Source organism: Nothoprocta perdicaria, unplaced genomic scaffold, assembly GCF_003342845.1.
Source record: "Nothoprocta perdicaria isolate Ctin4 unplaced genomic scaffold, notPer1 scaffold_7, whole genome shotgun sequence".
Classification (NCBI taxonomy): domain Eukaryota; kingdom Metazoa; phylum Chordata; class Aves; order Tinamiformes; family Tinamidae; genus Nothoprocta; species Nothoprocta perdicaria.
The window spans coordinates 8,434,858-8,450,750 of record NW_020455976.1 but is presented as its reverse complement, the minus strand read 5'-3'; the positions used below and the strand labels follow the sequence as shown (position 1 = coordinate 8,450,750).

Sequence of the window (15,893 nt, the reverse complement as noted above, 5' to 3'; positions counted from 1 at the left end):
ACCAAAAGTACTAATTCTTTTCAGAGTATAAAATTTTTATGAAAAAAAATACAAACTTTTACATGTTTTATCTTTGTTACTTTCTCTCTTCTTGCAGAATGGGTACAGATGGCACCTGCTTTATTTTCAAAATTCATCCCAAACATTCTACCCCCTGCTGTGGAATCTGAGCTTCAAGAATATGCTGCTCAAGACCAGAAGCTCCAAAGAGAGCTCATGCAGAATGGGTTTACTAGGTAATAATTATTGGCCTTCAACGGTAGTTGTCCTGGACAAGGCAGAAAGTGTAAAAATGGGTTCCCTGAAAAATACTAAGAAATATTCTGAGTTAGTCAAAAATATGCAAAACTCCATATCTGAAATGTGCCCAAATTACCCTGTACAAACTGATTGGATGATAGCAAGAGGCAAAAGATCAACAGTTTTTATTTTTTCATGAAGCCTGTCATGATTCATGCCTCCTTGTGGTTTGACAGAACTTTTAAAGCTCAGTCATTCCTTCAGCCTTGTACCTAGTTCATTTATTTTCTATGCACTGATAGTTGGATATTTTTTACATGATGTTTCTGAAAATGACCCTTGATTGCCTTTCCCTATCTCCAGGGCTATTTAAAACAGTACAGTCGATTGTACTGTTTTTATTATTTATTTTTAGTATTTTAAATGGGCATTTCATTTCTTATTGAGTCTTGAACTGGAAAAATGAGCAAACAGAGAGCAGAAAATGTTATTTAGCTCTGCTGTTTGTGTAGAACAGTGGCTTGTACTGTCTGCTCTTTCACTGAACTGCTTAGGTAGAAGCACAGCACTTTTGTCACAGCACTTCAGCTCCTGCAGTAGCCCTGACAAACCAAGATCAGGCTCTGGAAGGTTCTGTGCTCTGTTCCTGCTGTACCTATTTTTATCTGGCAAGGGAAAAGGAAATTCTTCATSTTTACTGTCACCAGTGGAACAGTGAGAATCAGGTCTTGTAGTTTGAGCACTCACCTTATAGGAATATGGTAAAGGTTAAACCTTAGTGGTCATCTCTACAAAGCCCTGTAAATAAGTCAGCTTCAAAACTGTGATACTGACCCAAATGAAAATGTTACTGTAAACCCACTATTGGTAAAGTAGGAGAAAGAAAGCTGCTTTTGTTCACTGTCTTTCTGTAGAGAAAAACCTTGGTTTTGGATGGGTTTGTGTGTGAAATAAGACATTAAAAGCTTAGTTGTAAGAACTTGGGCTGAGAAAAGCGTTTGGCTTGAGAAGCAGGTTAGAGATATTTTGAAACCAAGATAYGATCAGTGTCTGTCTTCCTGCTGTTTCCTAGGGGTGACCAGTCACGTAAGAGAGCTGGAGAAGAGTTAACTTACAGTAAGTATGAGTCCTGTGCTCTGTATTTCATCAGCTCTGGCTATAGTTCATACCAATAAGCAAGAAAATGCAATTTCTCTGCATGTGTTTCTCTAGCAGGTATTCTTTCCTCTTGAACTGTGCTGCTTGATTTTATTGTAAACCTGATTTYCTTTTATGATAGAACAGACCCTTGCAGGCATGTGGACAATGCCTAAGTGTGCCCAATAAACCTAGGCTCAGCTGAAAGTAGATWCAGAACAGTCTGCTGAAGTATTCTCAAAAGAGTAAGCAGAGCTCCTCTGTCAAATTGAGGAGTGTCAGATGCTCACTGTCAGACATGGTTCTGCAGAGGTGCAGTATTCAATATTTATGAGCAAATTTGGGAGGGAATAATGTGGACATGCTGAATGTGAATTTTAAGCCTTCCTTGCAGCGTGTTGTGGTCCTTTGCAGACTGGGCGTACAGGTAATGAAGGACCTTTGGGTTTTGGAGTAGGAAGGGGTGTTAAGGGTTGCCCTTTGGCATGCAGCCAACTGGCTGCTGACTTAATTGCCAGGATTATGAGTAATGCTACACACTGCTGGGGTGCAGAGCCTGCCTGACTCTGCCAGGCTCCCATAGCCACCCCTTACGGTAGGAAGATAGCCTGGMTACTGATTTTTCTGCTTTGTTTATGCCTGCAGCTGAGGTCTTAAATAGCATAGTTGCCCAAAGTCTTTACCTGGTCTGTGTACTCCGTTCTTATTTCTGTATATAGACAAAWGAGAAAGTTCAGAGGGGTTGTGCTGCTCAACTTGGGATGGTCAATTATGTCTTTCATAACCTGAGCTGAGATGCTGAAAGCTGTAACTTGTTTACAAATTCACAGGCTTACAAGTTCCAGAGTCTTGCAGCCGAGAAAATCACTTCCAATTGTGAATGAAGTTTCTTGCTGTTGGTTTACCTGGGAAACTCTTCACTTTGTTCCCTAATTTCCCCAGTGTAAATTGGGGATGGAATGAGGAACAGGAAGACATGCRTGGAGGAGGGGTATTTCCATTCCCAACTGGCTGCACTATTTCAGTTACTCCTGTTGTGTGTGCAGTCRGTCACTGATTCCTTATGGCCTGGTCAGATTTTCTGTGCTGAGTAAACGGTTTGCACAGCAGAAACTCCATTGCCTGATATGCTCTAGAACTGCATTTTGCAGTAAGGACCTCAGTGCTTTTCATTAAGTACCTTTGTGGGTTGGGTAATGGTGTCTGTTCTGGTGCTGCTGTTAATCTTGGTTCATTTTATTGCATTCTTTCTGGCTATTTTCCTACTGTGCTTTAAGCAGGGTGCAATCACTTTATGTCATTCCCTGAAATGTCATACAGCATTGAGCTCCTTGCTACAGTCTCAAATAAATGCTTGTTTAATTGATACATGAGCTTCAGTTTTCACTGTTAATGTTTTGCAGAAAATGCCTTTAGGATTGTTGAGGGGGAGGTGAGGCTCAAAGACATGAGGTGAAAGTTTAATATGAGAGAATTTCTTCAACTTCTTTGTATAATTTCAGATGGCTCRTCAGCTTGTGCAAGCTCCAGGGGGTACAGATAGTGAATATACTGGATCAGCTTCTATTCCTAGCCAGAACAGACACTGGAGGAGCACAGGTGGTATCCGGAGCCTCCTTTGGCAACTGCTGATACTCGAGCTCTGACACGAACTATGCCTCGAAGAAGAGTTTTGGACTTTCTTCTTTATATAATAAAATGTCAGTTGCTGCTACAATTGGAATGACTTTGAAAGACGTGATTCCTTGGTCTAGTCTCTCAATCAGTTCTTGCTCTGCGWTTTTGTGAGGAATGCACCTTGAAAAACAATCCTTTCAAAGTGGAAATGGGTAGCCGAAATCAGCAGCTTCCAAAAGTGTTAGAATGGAAGAACCTTTTTTGCACTCTTTTCTTAATATTAAGGACATTCTTAAAACTAGTTAACACATCAGTGTATTAGTTTTTAAACTTTAAGGTATTTTCTGGAGCTTTTACTTAATAAGAATAAAGTTTCATTATTTTGCAGTATTTGTTCATTAGTATGAAAATGATGTCACCTTTTAAGTGTTGGTCCCATATAAAGTGTCTTCTGTCAGGGAGTTTTAAATTTCAGATTTTCTTTTATCTGTTTCTTTTTTGTAACTTTCTCTGTTTTAAAATCTGTTTTCCTATATGTTTGTACTCTGTGCCTTCAGCTTGTGCACTTTGCTACTTTATAGATCATATTTTGTTACTGCAAAACATGTTCCTGCGGGAAAACTTCTGATGTGAACAAACATGCTGCAAAGTTGCACTTTCTCTTGCATCAATAGGAGATGTTTAGGAAGGAAAGATGAAAGGTTGAATTTGCCACCCTTGCTTACAGGGCAAAGGAAGTTTGTCCCTTTTTATTTTTCACACATTCTGKTGTTTAATGCTGGGGCCAGCCCTTGGAGAACCCCCCTTGGTAACTTCTCATGGCTTCCTTATTTGCAATAGATGGAGATGTGAATGCTTTATACCACGTTGTGCAGGAACGACCGTTCTGGCTCAGTTCTGCAGCGTGGGCTGGGAGACGTTTCCCAGTCCGCAGAGCTGCCCTGGCCCTGGGAGATGCCCCAGACCCCCTGGGGAGCCCCTGGGCTGTGTCCCTTGTCCAGGGGATGTGATGGGAGGTGACACGGACGTGGTCAACGTGTCACCATGTTGGACTGGCAGGAGGATGCAGCAGAAGCAGTGAGTTATGGATGTCACATAATGCATCCATATGTTCCCTGCACACCCCCTGCTCCAGCCTTGGATGAACTCAGCTGGGATCCAGCCGAGGAGACCTGAGTCCGGTAGATCTGGACCTGAGGTCTGCATCGTAATGACTATAACGCAGCTTTTGATCAGTACTGTGGCTAATGCAGCTCATCTGTGAGGGGAGAAGCGTACTTGAAAGAACAGCTTGACTACAGATTTTTTTATTATTATTTTTTATTAACGGGTGACTATGGATTTATTTTTATCAGCTTTAATTATAAAGAGACATTAGTTGGTTACACAAGATCACAAGATCTTTCTGAAGTGAAACAGAAGTTTGTTCAGTTTTGCCTCGCAACTCTTATGCCTGTATTTAAAAAAACAAAAAACAACCCTTTACACTTGCAAAATGCAGGAAAAAAATAGATACGGCAGGGAGAAAATTCCTTTTTTTTTTTTTTTTTTTCTACTTTGCAGCCTGGCTTCATGTAAACAAATTCTCTGAAATTTCACATCTTAACAGTTGGGCAATGCCTTCAGTTTGAAGGGTAGGAGATAAAGTAAGTAACTAAAGTGAGGATGGTGGGGGGGGGGAGTAGGGAAGGGGAGAATGAAAAGGACGATGTTGGGATTGACTCATTCCAGTCTGACTGACCTATTTTTTTTTTTTGCATATTTGCAAAACCTGTTTAATTTTGGGAAAGCTTTTTTTAAATTAAACATAAAAAAGATTGTTTCAGGGTTTTTATTTTTTTTCCTTTGTAGAACAATGTCAGCAATGTAATCTTAATACTGGAAAACAAAACCACTCTTAGTTTTCAAATTGTTTGCTCCAGCTTTGTTACCAGTCTACTTCAGTAGATGCAGAATTGGGCTAAAACTGAGGGGCTTTGAAAACCCAGCTCAGCACAATAGAAGAGTTAATGAATGCTGATAGGGAATAAGCATTCACTTGCTATCTTCCATTTTTTAAATTATTTTTGACTTTAAACAGAAACGAAACCTCTGACTGTGTCCTTAGCTTTATAAATTAATCCGGGTGCTGAGATGACAATATTCTTGAGTTAAGAATAATGCTTGTAACCTAATTTGGTTAAAGTTTGTTTACAGCTTTACAATTCTAGTTGTAATACAGTATACAACCTATCAGCTTTATCAAGTGATCACGATTCTTTCTATTCCTAAAATGAGTTTGCTGGTCTGAGTCTGTAAATAATGTGTAGCACTTTTGCCACGTGTTTGAGGCAAGGGTTTTAACATTCACTTTATYCTGCATTACGTTTGGACACACACTTCTAGAAGAGTAATTCATCAAAAGGTAAAGCATTCCCGTTAGTGTGGTTCACTTACGGTACCCACTATGAGTAGTGCTTGAGTGCTTCTCAGTCCTATGTAGCATTGTCACTTGGCCATGGAACAGGCACCTGTTTGTAAAGCACTGTATTATGTTGTAAATTTGGCATTAAAAAAATCGGTGTGTTTTGGCATTATTAACATAATGCTGAAATATTGTTTATCTGTCTAAGGCTTTATCATTGTGACTGAGCATGAAACAATACAACATAACATACCAAACTATTTTCTCTGTAAATTTGTGTTTTACTTACAGTAAAACTAACTCAGCCAGTTCGAACATTGGTACTGTAAAGCCACGACTACAGACAGCATGGTTCTAACTACACTAATTTACCCCAATAACCTGTGGTAAATTTATTGCATTTGTAGCTTACTTTGTTAAGATTAAGCAGTAAAGTTGGTTATACAATGGGTGTCCTCCTTATGTTGTGTTGATTCTATAGCCAAACTTGCTCCATTAAAATATTTTTAGATGAATCTCTTGCTTTTGAAAGTTTAAATATTTCTACTTCTCCTGCTGCCTGCCCTGTCTCTAGAAAAGTGTCCCTGTGTGGCCAAGGTGATTGCACTGATGCAGACTGGGGCATTCGGTGTAAAYCAGCACTCAGCTTCTGTGCAGTTTTATCTGCTTGATGCCTTCATGCAGTTCTTGAGGAAATGTTTTTAAATGAGTGCTCTAAATGGAGAGTTCTTTGACTTCTCTTTGGTGGAAATGTGATCAGCCGGAGTCATCTCTTTTCATCGCTTTGAATAGAGAAGAGGCAGTGCACAGTATCTTTACCCTTTTTATTTTCTCTAGATATGATTGTTTCCCTTGTGCAGATACATAAGCAAAGCCACAAAGTGATATTCTGTGTGCCTGAGAAATCTCTCCTGTATGCCATGATAGACCCAGTGAAAGGAAAGTTCTGTATAACAAGGGAATAAAAAAATAGCTACTTGGATTTTATATGTCCTCAAAGCAGATCTACCTGAGAGAATATAAGGGTGTTTTGATGCCTTTACAGACACTTGATAACCAAAAAGCACCTCATTCAGCCTCCAGGGTGCAAGTTAAAGCACTTTTGGGTTTGTGCTTCTGCGCAGTCATTTCCCTTCGCCTGTTTACCAGAAATGGCTTAAATCATTGACTTGTGCATGATCGTGCTCTGGATCGGGTGCAGTTCAGCCCCAGCCAAGCAGTGAGAGATGCTGCCCGCTCTGAAGGAGCACCTGAGTTCTGAGGGGCTCTTACGGGGAGCAGCAACTATCCCTCTTTTCGAAGCATTGATTTSCCCCGCCACCACTATCCTCCAAAAAAACCCTGAGGTACAGCCTGCTGTCCATAATACAAATTAAAATGTTGGACTCTTTAAGTTGTAAGAAGATGGAACACACTGTCATACAGCAGAGTACAGAGGTGTCAACATGACTGGGGGACCAGTTTTGGCCTGTTGTGCTGCATAACTGCTGTATTTTCTCAGCACCAACTTGAAGATGCTGCGAGGGGGAAGTTGTGTGAGAAGTGTGAAGCTGATCAACACTGTCAGATATAAAGGTGTGTGGAAACCAGACATCTGTTCTTCCTCTCCTGCTTGTGCCCCCAGCACCACGTGTAGGGACTCCTGACAGGGGCAGGGCTGCTCAGCAGTCTCTAATCACATCTCTTATCTCTTTAACCTGTTTTGTCACTGAGGAGATCAGAAAAGAGAAGAGCGGTTGTGGTGAGTGCTGYATGTTCCTGCCTCTGCAGGTAGGAATGGGGATGTACTAGGGACTGCTGTAGGTCCCAGTTGCTGCTAAAGGGTGCAATCCTCTGAGGTTCCTCCAGTCTCTAAYATTTAGTCTTTTGTCACTGTGTAAAGTAGAGAAGATAATCTGGAGATAGAGCTAGGGCCCTTTTTTTCTTGCAATGTGCTTTGACTGGTAGAGGAGAAGAATCTTTACTCCTTCCTGTAAGAGGTTTGTGGGTCACTTGTCTCAGACCTTGCTTTTCTCCAAGGCAACCTTGATGCAAGAGTATCAACCATTTTCAGGGACTAGGATGAGTACTACAAGATTTTAATTCTGCATTTATTGTAGGATAAATAATAATCCCTTCGTAGGATTGCAAACTAGGTAGAAAGCAGCTTTTGCAGAAGGCTTGCAGCGGGGGAGGGCTGATTCTGTTGGCTGGCGTTCTCCTGATGAATATGATACAAAAGACTTATGCAATATTCTATGCAACAAAATATTTATGCTATAAATAATTGTGATATGGGTCTAACAAGTTCTATACCCGTGGGATCTGTTAAGAGCAAAGGTCATTAGATCTACATTTCCTTTTTATTGTGGTTAGATCGTTTTTGAGAGGGGAACATAGTAATGTGAGAGGACACACATGGGAGTGAGAGGATGTCTTGGCTTCTGTCAGAAGGGGCAGAAGATGTAGTGGATTGGCAAAGCAGACTACATTAGGGCTCAGTTAGAAGCTCCCTGACGAAGCTCTGCACTTTACCAGAGGGGATGGAAGGATTAAATTCATTTCTCTGTATTTGAATGACTGGTTTAAGGGGATTCCAGAATTTTATATGAGTATCCAGCAGTTCCTTCTGGCTCTCTCTCCATCTGTCCCCAGGATGTGCCAGATTGACTTGGTTAATATTTCTGTTTCTGATGTCCTGCTAAGTRATTTAATTATCACAGAACAGAAAGGTTGATTCCTCTAGTGATGACATCAAAATGAATTTAATAGTATTGCTTATTGTCTCTTCAGTATTGTTTTTCAACCAATCAATCTTTAAGACAAACTRTTGTCATTTCTGAGGTGACAGAAGTTACCACCAGTGTCAGTACTATCAACCAGCAGGTAATTCATTTGTTAGCACTGTGCTCTGCACAYCAATGAGATCTCAGTAGATGTCACCCTCTGGATGAGGTTCTCTGTCAGGAAAAGCGTTATCTGCTCCATGTTCAAGAAGATAATAGGTCTACCCAGGAGCTGAGGTGATGCAGCTGAGCAGGCCTGTGGTGTAGTGACTGGGCAGTACATACTCTGTGAGCTAATACCTCCAAAATATGTACGTACTTCCATGGGCTAGCTGATATACTGCAAATTCCCGTGCCACATGTGCCTTAAGCAACGACGTAGGCCTCTTGTTTGTAATGTGTTGAGGCATAGGTGTTAACAACACTTGTTTATTAGGGTGTCTGACTTAAATTCCATATATAGTCCATGTGAAGCAAAMGACTTGTCCAGCATGTACCACATGGCAGTAAAATTGTATATATTTTATATAGARAGAGCGTTTCTGGGGTTCTAGTGTGTTAGTAGCCATGGACTGCAGATGCTTGAAGCCTTCTCAGCAAAGGAGCTGGAAGGAGAACTTGCCAGACAGGGCTCGTTTTACCTGCACAAAGGCAGAAGGAAAACCGGCCTATTTGGTTCTCCTTTAGATGTATGTTGTGGCTAATCTCCACTAAATAGGTATATAGAGTTGCCTGTATAATGCAAATAGTTCAAAGTATGTGATCTTGCCTGCTGCAAGCCTGAAGGCCCCTTTAAATGACGTACGTAAAGGTGTGTTGTGTGCGGTGATCACACGTGTGTTTTACTGGTGCATCTTGGTAACAGACACAATCCCCTGGCTGCTGCTGTGTTTGTACAATATTTCAGTCTGTTAGCATCAGTGCTAGGCAGAATTTCACACAAGGTATTGAACCATTTGCTTTGAAATAAGGAGATACATCATACCTGGTCATTATCTACTCATTATCTACTCTATAAGCTCATTATGCTATTTATTCCCTTAATTACAGCGTCTGATAATGCATTCTAGTGATGATGTGCTTTCCAGTCTCCTTCAGAGGATGTCACRGTTGTGCAGCACCGATAAGATGGAGAAAGAAGCCCGAGAAGCAAATGGAATTCCTCATGCATACCTCTGCTTCATGCTGCTTGCCAAAGATGTGTTTGGAATCGCAATACCGGGCACAAAATCCACTGAATCCTTCATGGGAATCCTTCACCTGACTCACGTTATGGCACAATAATCTGTTTTATTCTAGATTTTTTTTTTCCTTTATAGTTCCCAGCATTGAATTTGTCTTAATTGCCATGGCAAACTGCACTAACGCCTTCGCAGAAATAACTGGTACAATCCACCGATCTCACTTGTGGATAATAGTAACTCAGAGTTCCTYCTTGTGTAAGTAAAATAATGACTGTTTTCCCAGTGCATCACTTTGATAAAGTWGACATAAGTAATCTGGATCTCTTACCTTGTTATTTAGAGTAATGGTATTCTTTGCCGTCATTTCTCATCTTGCCTTGATGGTTAACATRTGAACTTTACGTTTCTCTGTTCGCTTCCTTTTCAGCTTTTTATGAATATAGCGATTAAATTGTTCCTTAGCACAAACCTCCCTGAGATTTCATTTTTGTTCTCTCTTTGTGAGTTTTTCCTCCTGTCAGATTTTCCTCCTCTTTATAGCTTTCAAATAGCTTTTTTTTTTTTTTTTTTTCCCCACACCTTCCCTGTTATCTCTCAGTAGCTTCTTTTCTTTAAAAGATTTTAGCAAGGGACCTTACTGAATACCTTGTGGAAATATTAGTGGATTGGAGCACAAGCAGAGACTTGCTATATATTCTTGGAATGAACTGCCCTACTGTAACTCAATTACACGTCATAGGAAGCCATAAATCCATACAGTGACTATGAAAACAAGCCCTCATTACTCATGTTTTATCGTGTGCTGTTTTAGCAGGTAGGTGTAACTGGACAGACTCGTGTCGAACTCTTGTCACAGATAACAAAAATCTGAGTGGGATTTTGTGACAGCACACTCCAGTCTTGCAGGTGAATTGGGAATTATCCAAATTCCTTTAAGTAAAAGGAAACGCACCAGACTTCTGGCAAGAAAATACTTATATTGTTTAGCAAAGAGATTCTGAAGGGGAAATTGCACATTCTGTACTGCAGCTGACTCTGAAGCCAAATGAACTGATCATCAGCTAGTGCATGACTGTCCAGTATTAGGACAGGAAAGAAAGAGCTTGTAATTCATCTGCTTTCTGAAGCAGTACCTCATCTTCTAAGACCCTCCTTCTATCTGAAGATGCAAACCGAATGAAGGAGCCTGGGCAGAGCAGCTCAGCAGCAATTCAGCTGAGATTTAACGTCTGCAATCGTTGCTACAGAATTTGCCTTTTTCATCTGCAGGGCATGTTAGTGCCTTCTTATTGAAACTGCCTCTTATCCCACTGGTTTTCTTTGATTTTATATTAAAGTGAACCACAGTCAGTGATCTGCATATTTCAGGAACAGCCTCTGAGGAATATTTATCAAAGCCACTGTGTCCCTCCTGAAATATGCCATCTGTGCACGCTTTGGAAATAAAACAAAAATGTTGGTTTCTGGAACTTGTGTGAAATGAGTGTGACTGCCCAGAGACCCTCGTAGAGCTGAGGAAGGACTGGGTGGGCTGCGGTAGACACGGCCGTGACGGATACGCCGTGTACCATGTGTGTTGCAGTAAGGTTTTAAATCAAAGGTGTAATGATAGTGTGGATGTAGCCCAGGGCCAACCTCTAGGATTAGTTGCTGTTTTGCCTAATAAGCAGGCAGCAAAGTTGTGCTTTTCCCTTGCTCTTACTTAAGTGTGCTCCCTTGAGCTTTGGGAAGGAGTGCGGTAAAAGCTGAACTGGGCAAGCTACAAAAGCTTTCTGCCAGAATAGCAGTTTTTATTTAAGGGTTTCTGGCTGGCAGAGCTTAGCTAGGGCTAGCACAGTTTCTACCACGTGTTCTTAAGCGTTTTAGGTATGAGCAGTGAAAAAATGGTGCTGTGTAGGACAGGATTCCCCAAGGATTGTGCCGGCACCGCTGCTGAGCAGGGAGGCAGAGCTAGCCCCGTGCCTGGGCTGGAGGCGTGTGCCACGCTCTGCAGCAGGTCGTCATTTGGACCTCCAAAAGGTGCTTGCGTTTCCATTTAGTAATTACCCGGGTAGAACAAACCTCCCTTCTGAAATCGATTGGGCTCCTTTGCAGCAAGTCTGTGGTTGCATTGAAGAGCTATTAGGAAGAGCTCAAGAGCTTTGTTGATTTTTTAGGTCAAAGCATCCTGCAAAATAGTGTGTGGAAATTTAGCTTGCCCTGGAACTAACTTAACTTTGCATTCTTGCACGGGATTGTTCGAAACTTACTTCAGTCTGATGAATTCCTTTTGTTGTGGATAAATCATTTGGCCACATTTAAATTAATCTTTCTGTTTTTTTTTTTCCATGATTTACACGTGCAGAGGAAAAGAACACAGATCTGGAAGCTTTTAATTGAGCTGTTGTGACTTGCCTTATTTTCATATTGCTCAGAGTAAGGCTAGGAAAGAGCATCAAAGGCCAATGAGTGATATTCTTACAGAAGAAATAATTCTTCTCTTTAAAAAAAAAGGTGCAGTACTACATATTAATATATACTAATCTACTGTTTTCTGAAGAACTTTCAGATCTTGTTAAATATGCTAACTCAAATATAGAACAAAAAGGAGGGAACACTTACTGTTTTAGAAGAATTTGCATTGTGTGTCTTTACCAGGTGCAATTTCATCATGTTATAGCACATCCAATGTGTTGCCTTGAATCGTGTCTGAAATTTGCAGCTGAAGTTTTCTTCAGATTTCCATTTTTCAGGCAGATTTCCATCTTTTCTCCCTTCAAAAGAGCCTTTACATTATGTTAAAGCTACCTGCAGCCTTCCACTCCTGGTCTGCTCTCGTTGACTGCAGTTTGAGCCTAAGCYTTGTGAGGCTACAGTTGTCAGAACATCTTTATTCTCTCTTCTTGCCTAGGTGATGTACTGACAAGCATTTAGGAATGCTGCACTCTAATTCTGCCTAATAGTGGTGTATTGTAGAAAATAGGACAATATTGGCAGCTCCATGTTCCAAAACAGATTGAAATCTTAGATATTGCCAGTGTCAACATAATGGCTTTGTCAGGCACGGGGGAATTAATTTAAATACATTTATTTTCCACCAGCAATCTTAGTTTGCTGCTCTCTAGATGTTACTGTGCTGTCAGTCAAGTACTGGCTTATGGGTTTCTACAATGTATGAATTTTTTCCATTGTCACTTTTATATAATTTAYTTCCATATGTATGAAAACGGCATAATTTACAGATGTTTCCTCTATTTTTTATTCGCAAGCTAGCACACTTACCACTTTTTCTAGCTTTGAYTTTTAGTCGGAACTTTTGTAAGTTCTGTGCATACGGCCAAGGAGCTCAGGTATTGTAAAATACAGTTGTTCTGTTTAGACTTTTTTGTAAGGTTTTTGTTGGAATTTGATTGTGTCTTCAGGGATAAAACKCCTGGTGGTGAAGTTAGAGCTGAGAAACCTGGCAAAGCCATGTGGCTTTCCATGGATATCTGCATTGGATTCCTCTGCAGCTATTCCACAGAGCTGCCTAATCCGTGGAGGAGCTTTCCCAAAAGAAATGTGACTGCTCTTGAAGAATGGAGGTTTTAGAGAGATTAATGAAAATAAATCATTTGGCAGCACGAGGACCCTGCTGTGTCTGCCCGGTGCAAAGTGGCTGTGACTGTGAGGTGCCTTTGGCCCGTTCCTCTCTTCCTGACGGCAAGTGTTGAGCTGCTGAGGAACAAATAGGGAAAATGCACAGCTGATTTGGGCCGGAGAGGCAAACGTTATCGGATCTTGTCAGGCCTCTCAATGCTAGGAGAGAGATTTCCTTCTGAGACAACAGAGCTGCCTGGCCCCAGGGAAAATACAGTGCAAGCTGCAGATTTGAACGTAATATAGCTCCAAATGTTGTTAAAGGACATCTGATGTAAYGGAGATGTGTGCCACCCGAAGTGAGCTGATGGCTGGAGGGAGCAAGGTCCTCCAGGAGCCCTAGAACAGACAGGGAAGGCTGCTCTGGCTAATGCTGTCGTCTGTCGTTAACAAAAATCCCCATCATGTGTCTTATAGCAAGCACAGACAACGGGCAAAGCTCCTGGGCATGTCAAGTCTATGTTGGAGCTGGTGCACCTTCTGAGAGGAGCAGCAAGGAAGGAAGGAAATACCAGTCCGGTGCTGATGCTGGTTTTGTAACAGAAAGGCAGAGGGGGAGACCGTGTCCCCACGTCCGGGGCTGTTTGTCTTTCCTCCTGTCAAGTTTCTGTTCCCTGTGCATGTGCACGTACAGACTGAGCGAGCTCTGGGGAGGRCAGGAAAACAAGCTGTTTTAGCCCACAGAGCTAACTAGTAGAAATTGTTGGTGGTTGTAATGACTACATGAAGATTGAAAGGTGGTTGTTACTCACTGTATCAAGGCAATACCTTTGTGGGGGGAAAAGAAATTCCAAAACTTTGATAAATAATTCTATTTCTTAGCATAACAGGGAGAGAGAATTTTTATTCCGCTTACAAGATGATCTGTTTGCTTGAAGTCAGATTTGCTTGGTATAATTCATTGAACTCCATAAAGTACAATTATTTGCTAACATCAAAATTCATGTTAATATTCGAGTAAAGCAATTTTATAGACAGTTAAAAAAAAGTGTTCGGCACTTATATTTACAACCAAATTGTAATTCTGAAAAGGAATCTATCTCTGTTTTTCCTCACACAGTTCTTAGCACAGTAATTCCCCAAACTTTTCCAGAATATGGCATGTGTGGTTTTTGAAATGATTAGTTACCTTCTGTGAAGGCAACCAGACTACTGAAAGTGCTAGAGAAGATCACATTAATCATGGCCTGTGCTTAGGGTCCTGCTCATTTATCAGCTGTTATGCATTGACATTTGCATGTAGCTTTTCCTGCATGGATCTGAGAGGTGAATTAACAAAGGTTATAAACCAGCCTGTTTCTCGGTAAATTATTGGAGAGAAATTACAGTTTGATCACAGAAGGTGGGAAGGAAGATGTTTTCATTCCTAGACATGATCTATGTCTTGGGCCATCCTTAGGGATCTGAGTATATTATAAATATAAAAGCAGTGCTTTTTATTCACTGTCATTTCTGTAAGCACACAACTGGTAATATAAGTTATGATACTTTTTTAAGCCCAAAGTGAGTGGGTTCAGGACCAAACCAGCAGAGAAAGAAGCCATCCTCCAGAGAACTGATACTAAAGTCAACTTAAGGGCCCTTAATGGCTGAAAAATCACCTCCTGAGGCTCCTTTAGACATTTTTCCACTTTGCAGAGTCAATATCATTATTATTCTTAACAGATGCTTACCAGTTATTAAGTGGGATCTGCTGTGTTTCAGTGTGGAATCGTTGGCTGCTGCTTCAATGTCTCATTGCAAATACTGCCTGTACCAGTGTAAAGTGATTCACAACAATAATGGCATAGTTGGCTCTCAATTGTAGGTCAACCCTTCTGTTTTTGACTGAAGATCAATCTATATATAAGGATTTATTCACTTTAAGAATTTTGTGGTTGACCCTTTATATCACTGCTCAGCTGAAAAATTTCAGTTCTTTTCTGTACAAGACTTTTCAAGTATGTGTTTTCTTCCACAATCACTCACAGAAACTTCAAGATTGTCTAGCAGGATGCTGAGGAATCAAGCTCAGAAGAGTACATTTGATTTTGGTGATTTGTTTTTTGCTAAAACTACATAAAYTTGATAGTAAATAGTCAGCTATTTGGGGTTCATTTAACCATCTCTCTGCTCACATTGCTACCTTGTGGTAAAAAGAAGATATAAAATGACTTGCTGTAGACTCCTAGACTCAGTAAACGTAATGTTCTGGGTTGATGAATAATAGTGCTGAGAGSACTCATCTTGATTTGCATCCAGAAATACCTAACACCTACAGTGGTGTCCAGCACATATCTGAAATGGTGTTTGTTTTTTTTAACTAAATTTCTGAAATCAAGAGGAAAAATATTATAAGTATTGCAAATTATTTCTAGCTAATGTGTAACTCTATAGCTATGATCTTCTATAAATAAAGGTGGATGAGTATCATTATTTGCTTGATCAAAGGCAAGTCGAACACTTCAACGAAAATACAGCGTGGTTTCCCCTTCTATTGAGCAATGGCCAAATTTGTACCGGGACTGACAGCTTAAATAAGCATAATGGGTAACCAAAGGCAATTAAATTCATTGTGACTCAGAAACATACCGGTTTGCTTTCGAGATTTTACAATGAACAGTCATTTGGTAACTTCCATAAACTGTCTTTGAAGCAAACACCCTTCCAGTCCAGTGCTCCTAATTTTGTAGTGCTGACTGTGAATTCTCCTTTTCTATTTCGGCCTTTATTTGGCATTAACAAATTTCCTGGTCCCATGCCTCTTGCTAAAGACATTCTCAGAAAGAGTGACACAAATTACTGCTAGTTTCGCATTGGCTACGGATTCTCTTTYCATGAGTAAATGCCACAAAAGCGGTGCTTGCTTTAATTAACTCCAGTCTCAGTCATTGTTTGGAAAGGCTTGCAAGGTTGACCGCCTTTCTCAACTTGATCTGTGCTCACAGT

General features: G+C 40.7%; 1 protein-coding gene across 1 annotated transcript in view; it reads left to right on the top strand.

Annotated features, from left to right (window-relative positions):
- CACUL1 (CDK2 associated cullin domain 1) overlaps positions 1–4,174 on the top strand; it is a 32,312-nt gene extending 28,138 nt beyond the window's left edge. Inside the window, exons 7-9 of the mRNA XM_026050502.1 lie at positions 98–236; positions 1,313–1,356; positions 2,880–4,174. Coding sequence (XP_025906287.1) covers positions 98–236; positions 1,313–1,356; positions 2,880–2,920 — 224 coding nt within the window. The 3' untranslated portion in view covers positions 2,921–4,174. The remainder of the gene's footprint in view (positions 1–97; positions 237–1,312; positions 1,357–2,879) is intronic.
- The last annotated feature ends 11,719 nt before the right edge of the window (positions 4,175–15,893 follow it).